The sequence below is a fragment of the Penaeus chinensis genome, chromosome 36, assembly GCF_019202785.1.
Source record: "Penaeus chinensis breed Huanghai No. 1 chromosome 36, ASM1920278v2, whole genome shotgun sequence".
NCBI classification, from domain to species: Eukaryota; Metazoa; Arthropoda; class Malacostraca; order Decapoda; family Penaeidae; genus Penaeus; species Penaeus chinensis.
In genome coordinates, this window is record NC_061854.1 from 24775321 (window position 1) to 24783005 (window position 7685).

The following is a 7685-nucleotide window of genomic DNA, read 5'->3' on the forward strand; positions in this document are numbered from 1 at the left end:
TAATAATAATAATGTAATAATAATAATAGTAATAATGATAATAATAATAATAATAATAGTAATGATAATAATGATTATAATAATAATAATAATAATAATAATAATAATAATAATAATAATAATAATAATAATAATAATAATAATAATAATAATGATAATAATAATAATAATAATAATAAGGGACTCTTCAGCCTTGGTTGGCAGCCCTCGTAGTGATAGTGTCACGATAAAAACACCCAGGAAGGAAAACCTGACAAACCAAATATCTTTTGTGCATGGAAAATAATCAAAGAAAGTCATCCCGCATCGCTCGTCGCGCGGTTAAACAAGGAGCGCGTCCCTCAGTGATCGCCGAACAAGCTGAGGTCGAAAAGTTGGATATTGCGTCGGCAAACCCAGACACTCATGTCTCCAGCAGCAACGAGAATACTCAACGCAGCCAGACTGAGGATACAGCACCAACAGCAGCTGGACCAGCAGAGACCAGAACACGAAGCAAACGACATGCCTGGTCAAGGGAAGAGTATAAGGAGGTGATTTGGGCGTACCACGAAGCAAAACGGATTGGGAAACCCATTGTCGGGGGAACGTTTGAGGTATGGAGGCAGCGGAACCCCAACCTGCTGCCAACTTTGACCGCATCGAACCTGGCCGACGTACGAAGGAACATCGAGAAGAGGAAGTGGCTCACTGAAGTAGAGATGGATGAAATTAGAAAGGATGTCGAAAATAACAACCAAGTAGACAGCCTGGAGGGGGAAGTCCATCCCTCATCCTTTGTCGAGGAGAACTCAGCACCGAATGACGATCAGGCTGAACCAGTCCAACAGGTAGAACCAAGAAGTGCTGAAGGCTCTAATGATGACATGGAGCACAAAATTAGGCTGAAGGTGGTGGAACTACAGTCGATCGAAGTGATGCAACGTAAAGGCCTGAACAAACTCAAGCACTCTAAACAGAACAGTGAGCTACTCCTAGCTGCCAATTCGGCTCTTGCCAGGATCTGTGAGAAGGAACACCTGAACCTCACAGAGATCAACCAACTGATTTATGCGGCGGCAGCAGTAATCTCTGGCGAAATTAAACAAAAGCCACCGCGTAAGCCGATGTCTAGCGAAGGACCAAAATGGAAGATGAGAATCAAGAGCAAAATCTCACTCCTACGCAAAGACATATCAGTATTGGCAGAGCTGAATAAAGGAGTCGCCTGCAGATCTCTACACCAGAAGGCCAATAAAATCAAGAGTCGGCATGGAATAAGTGAACTAGCAGAGCTCATCAGGACCCTCAAGATGAAACTCCAGGCCAAGGCGCAACGACTCAGAAGGTACGCGGAACGGTCGGATCAATTCCACCAGAACCGGCTGTTCCGCGAAAACACAAAGAAGTTCTACAGGGACCTCAATCAGAAGCAGAAACCTGTCATCGAACCACCATCTCAATCTGACGTTGAGGACTTTTGGAGGAGCATACTTGAAGATGGCAGGCATCACAACACTGAGGCCGCTTGGATCCAACGAGAAGTCGATGCAAATGCAAAAATCAAGCCTGAAAAATGGAAAGACTTTTCTGCTGTGGAGATCAAGAAGATCGTAAAAAATCTCCAAAACTGGAAGGCCCCTGGCCCAGATAAAGTCCATAACTTCTGGGTCAAGCACTTTGATGCCGTGCACGAACAACTAGCACGAGCACTTAGTGAGGTCACCAGAGACCCAAGTATTCTACCAGACTGGTTCACCACAGGAGTGACGTTCCTACTCACAAAAGGCAAGAACACAAAGGACCCAAAGAACTATCGTCCGATAACTTGCCTCCCAACAATGTATAAAGTGCTAACCGCTTTGATCTCTGAGAGGATGTACGCCCATCTGCTTGGCAACGACGTCCTGCCAACTGAGCAGAAGGGAGGCAGGAAAGCAACGCGAGGATGCAAAGATCAACTCCTCGTTGACAAAGCGGTCATAGAGGACGCGAAGAGAGGCAAACGCAACCTCAGCATGGCTTGGATAGACTACAAGAAAGCCTACGATAGCGTCCCGCACAGTTGGATTATTGCAGCTATGAAGATCTACGGAACCTGCCCGACCATCGTCAAGTTCCTGGAAGCAGCAATGAAGGAGTGGAACACCGAGATGCAGCTATATCACTCAGGTGGCTGCATTAAAACTGGTAGAATTGCCATCAAAAGAGGAATTTTCCAAGGCGACTCCTTGTCGCCACTGTTATTTTGTTTGTCGCTGGTTCCCCTGACCAACATACTAACTAGCGACAACCTAGGATATGTAATGCACAAAGAGCACAGAGTCAGCCACCTACTATACATGGATGACTTGAAGCTCTTCGCAAAGGATGACGGTCAACTGGATCAAGAGCTCGGCATAGTCAAGACATTCAGCGATGACATCCAGATGGAGTTCGGACTGGAGAAGTGTGCTAAAGCAACTATCAGGAAAGGCAAACTTGTATCAGGGCCAAACGCTAAGCTGAAGGGCGAAACCGAGATCCGGAACCTTGATCAGGAAGAAGTCTACAAGTACCTCGGAGTAGACCAGAGCGACGGAATACAGCACAGGCTCATGAAGGAGAAGATCCGGAAAGAGTATTACCGTCGGGTCAGACTCATCCTCGACACTGAACTCAATGCCAAGAACAAGATGCACGCAATAAACAGCTTAGCCGTGCCAGTGCCGCAGTACAGCTTCGGGATCATCGACTGGAGAGAAATAGAGATCCAGGAAATGGACAGGAAGACCCGGAAACTACTAACAAAGTACGGAGTCCTGCATCCGAAGGCTGACAAAGACCGAATCTATATCCCTAGAAGCAGTGGTGGCCGTGGACTCATCGAGCTGGAAAGTGCATACAAGAGTGCGATCGTAGGCCTAAGCGAGTACATCAAGCGAGGAGATGACAAGTATACCAGACTCGTAAAGAGACATGAATCAGAGAAGAGGAAATACTCTCTTGTCAACAAAGGCGATGAATTCAAGAAGAAGTATATACCGCCCCAGCCCGGAGCCCAGTCAACACAGCCAAGTTTGCAAACCATCAAGCGACAGATGAAGGAAGCATTGGCTGACGAGAAAATCAACACCTACTCGTCGAAGCCTCTCCACGGTCAATTCTACAGTCAAACATTCGAGAATTACGTAGATAGAAAATTGACCTTTGGATGGCTTCGGAGCTCTGGGCTCAAAGGACAGACAGAGAGTCTCCTTACGGCAGCACAAGATCAGGCGCTGAACACCAGATACCATCAGAGGAAGATCTTGAAGATGGAGGTGGAGAGCAAATGCAGACTTTGCCAGCAGCAAGAAGAGCATGTGAGCCACATAGTTGCTGGATGCTCGGTACTAGCGCTAAATGAGTACACCCATAGGCACAACCGGATAGCTAGCTACCTGCACTGGTCAATTCTAAGAGAGATTGGCCTCCCTGCATCTGATCAGTGGTACGAGCATCAGCCGGAAAAAGTCGTTGAAACAGAGACAATCACTGTGATGTACGACATGCCTGTTAACACAGATCGGACCATTGGAGCCAATCGACCGGACATCATCTTCCACGACAAGGTCAAGAAAAGATGTCTATTGATTGACGTGGCAGTGCCAAATGATGCGAATGTATCGTCCAAAGAAGCAGAAAAGATCAGCAAATACAAGGACCTGGAGATCGAGATTTCGCGCATGTGGCACACTAAGACCCACGTGATACCGGTCGTAGTCGGAGCATTGGGAACCGCCCGACTTGGTCTCCAGAAATACCTCGATGAAATACCCGGAAAAGAGAGAGCGGAGCAAGTGCAGAAGATCGCACTGCTTGGTACGGCCCATATCCTGAGGAAATTCTTGAGCACCTAAGGAATCCGGTGGATTCCCGGTCAACACCAACACCAGCAGAAGCTGTGATAATGAAAATAATAATAATAATAACAATAATAATAAAATTAATCAAAATAGTAATAATAATATAGAGAGAGAGAAAATAGAAGAGAGAGAGAGAAAGGAAGAGAGAGAGAGAGAGAAACGAAGAGAGAGAGAGAGAGAGAGAGAGAGAGAGAGAGAGAGAGAGGAAGAGAGAGAGAGAGAGAGAGAGAGAGAGAGAGAGAGAGAGAGAGAGAGAGAGAGAGAGAGAGAGAGAGAGAGAGAGAGAGAGAGAGAGAGAGAGAGAGAGAGAGAGAGAGAGAGAGAGAGAGAGAGAGAGAGAGAGAGAGAGAGAGAGAGAGAGGAAGAGAGAGAGAGAAAGAAGAAAAAGAGAGAGAGAAGAAGAAAGAGAGAAAGAGGAAGAAAGAGAGAAAGAGGAAGAAAGAGAGAGAGAAGAAGAAAGAGAGAGAGAGAGAGAGAGAGAGAGAGAGAGAGAGAGAGAGAGAGAGAGAGAGAGAGAGAGAGGAAGAGAGAGAGAGAAAGAGGAAAGAGAGAGAGAGAGAAGAAGAAAGAGAGAAAGAGGAAGAAAGAGAAAAAGAGGAAGAAAGAGAGAAAGAGGAAGAAAGAGAGAGAGAGGAAGAAAGAGAGAGAGAGAGAGATTAGATAGAACATTAATATCCCAGATAACTGAAATTTCTTACTTAGCTTGATGTTCAAATGCCTGATGTCATTGATATTTCAGTAGATGTTCTTTCATTTTTGTTTTAAATGTTTTTTGGTTGGAGATATTTCTAATATTTTCTGGTAGTTGGTTCCAGATCACCAATCCTCGGATTTGCATATTTCTTGCCCCGGTTTCTGTATATATCTTTTGATATATAAGGAGTTATTTTGCCTTGTAAGGATACCTGTTATGTTACCTGTTGTTTGTATAGGTAATAGCCAATTTGGATAACTTCCTTGTATTATTATATGGATCAGAATACACGTGTCATATTTGTGTTTCTGTTGTAATTTTAACCATTGTAGTTTGTTTATATGTGGTGTGATGTGGTCATATTTATTTACATTTCCCAGTGCTACTCTTGCCGCGAAGTTCTGTAGTTTCTATGTCCTTTGTATTTGTGTTTTGTTTGTGGAGCCCCAGATGTTTAGACAGTAATTAAGGATACTAAGTGCTAGTGTTTGTATAACAGCAATTCTTGTTTCTGTGGGTATTTTATTTTTTATATGATTCAAGTATATCAGTGTGCCCATTACTTTTCTGTAGATGTGATCAATGTGTGTCTCGAATGTCATGTATCTGTCTACGTGTACCCCTAGGTTGTTTACTGTTGTGTTGGGTTTTATGTAGCAACTGTGGAAATCTATAACTGTAACTGTGGGTATTTTTGCTATGTTCTGACGGCTGCCTATGAAACTACATTGTGTTTATTGTGGATTTAGTTTCAGGCCATTCATATCGAAGTATTTTTTTGCTTCTGTTAGGGTCTGTTTAGTCTTTTCTATCAATTCATTTAGATTGTTTACAGAGGCAGCGTGAAGAAATTGAGAGTCGTCGGCGTACTGAACAAGAAGACTGATGAATAATCATTTATGAATATAGTAAATAAGATTGGGCCAAGGATTGAGCCTTGTGGAACACCGAACGAAACTGATTGCATTGATGATACTTTTTCATGGATTTTGACTGATTGAGTTCTCGCGAACAGGTAACTTTTGAACCAAAAATTATCAATATCGTGATTTGTTAGTTTGTTTACAAGTAATTCATGGCTGACACTGTCAAAGGCCTTCGATAAATCACATAGAGTGAGCAAATTGATCTGGTTATTGTCTATATTATTATATATTTCATTTGTGACTTTTAGTAATGCCGTTTCGGTTGATAATTTATTCCTAAACCGTGTTGCGTGTTAGATATAAGGTTATTCGCTTCTAAAAATGTTAATTGGTTTGTAGCAATTTTCTCGAGAACTTTAGATATTACTGGTAATATAGTGATGGGTCGATAATTATTGATTTCGTCTCTGTCACCGGAATTGAAAATCGGAGTTATGATGACATGTTTCCAAAGTGATGGATAAACACCGGTGACTATAGATGTATTAATAATTACTGTCAGATAGTATGCAATTGCTGGTAAACTATCGTTTATGAAACGATGTGCAATTCCATCTGCTCCCACGGAATTTGTCTTTTTTAAGTGTTTTATTGTTAGGATAATTGTTTCTACTCCTACGGGTTGAGGGAGTTTGTTGTAGTGTTCGTTTCGTATATGTTGTGTTGAAATGTGGGGGCGGTTGTCTGTTCAAAAGTGCGTCTACCTACTTCTGCAAAGAAGTTAAAGTATTCTATATTATTTATGGAATTTTGGGAAGTGTCTGTGTTTTGTTTCTTCTTAGGCACTAATGTATTTACTAGTTTCCACGTTTCGGCAGAATCGCTTCTGCATTCATTGAACTTATTTTTAAAATAATTAGTTTTCGCCCAGCGGAGAAGTGTTTTCACATCTTTATTCTTTTGTTTGTGTTCAGCCTGAAGGGTGGTGTCAAATCTGTTTATCTTGAGGGCTTTTTGAGTATTATTTCTATCATTTATGTTGTAATTTATCCAGGGGGCGGGAGGACGCCTAACTGTTTTTGTTTTAAAAGGAGCGCAGGCATCGAGGCCGTTCTTTATCACCTTTGTAAGAATATTAACTTTTTGTCAACGTCGTCAGTTGTTAAGATCTCTGACAGTGACGAGTCATTGGCTATAATATGTTAACAGAATAATTGAGGATCGTAATGCGTTAGGGCGCGAGAGGTTTTATTAACTGGTTTTCGTTTTTTTTTTTTTTTTCTATATTCAAGGTCATGGTTATAAGCTCGTGATCAGCAATGTGGCATGGAACAGTGTCTGCGTGTAGTGTAATATCGGGTATATTTGTTATTATAACATCTAATATGGATGAGGTGTTTTCTCTCTCTCCCTCTCTTCCTTTCTCTCTCTCCCTCTCTTCCTTTCTCTCTCTCCCTCTCTTCCTTTCTCTCTCTCCCTCTCTTCCTTTCTCTCTCTCCCTCTCCTCCTTGTAGGCTTCTTTATAAGTTGTTTAATTTGTTTTTGTTAATTATCCCATTTAATTTTGCATTTGGTTTATTAAGATCGTCATTTAAATCACCTAAGATGAAAAGTGGTTTTCTCTTTGTTGTCATTTCTCTGAGAATATTTTCTTGGTAGTCAAATGATTCTGTGGTGGCATGAGGGTGTCTGTAGATTGTGCCGACGAGGAAGGAAGGATACATACTGCTTTGTCCTCTACGGCCGTATGAATTACAGTTGCAGAGGAGATCTTATTTGATTTAAGGGTATCGCTTACATATATGCAGACTCCACCTCCACGTCCTGCATCACATCTGTAGACGTGAAAGTTTGGGATGCTGATGAAACTGCTTGATATATCTTGGTGAAGCCAAGTTTCACTAATACACAAAATATCAATGTTTCTCTCCTTAATTATCAATTTGATTTCTTCGAAATGACCGAGGAGGGATTGTGCATTGATGTGTTCTATTCTTATGGTGTTTAGTGGTATGACCGCCAGATTTGAACGTCAAACATTCTGCTCGCCTTTGTACTTGTTTCTATTTAGGAATACTTTTACATTGTTGGGGAAGATGTCGGACTCTAAGAAAAGATCTGGTTTAATATTATTGCCCCTTATGGTGACTGTGAAGCTAGAGTAATAATCATGTGTCATTTTAGTTTTGAAGGCTTTGACATTGGAAATTTGGTTGAAATTATTTTCCAGGAAATCTTCAATATGACGAGTGGCGTTCC

General features: G+C 42.0%; 1 protein-coding gene across 1 annotated transcript in view; it reads left to right on the top strand.

The window, feature by feature from the left end:
* The first annotated feature begins 275 nt into the window (after positions 1 to 275).
* Positions 276 to 7685, top strand: part of LOC125044892 — a 27931-nt gene continuing 20521 nt past the window's right edge. The window contains exon 1 of the mRNA XM_047641853.1: positions 276 to 3707. Coding sequence (XP_047497809.1) covers positions 276 to 3707 — 3432 coding nt within the window. The remainder of the gene's footprint in view (positions 3708 to 7685) is intronic.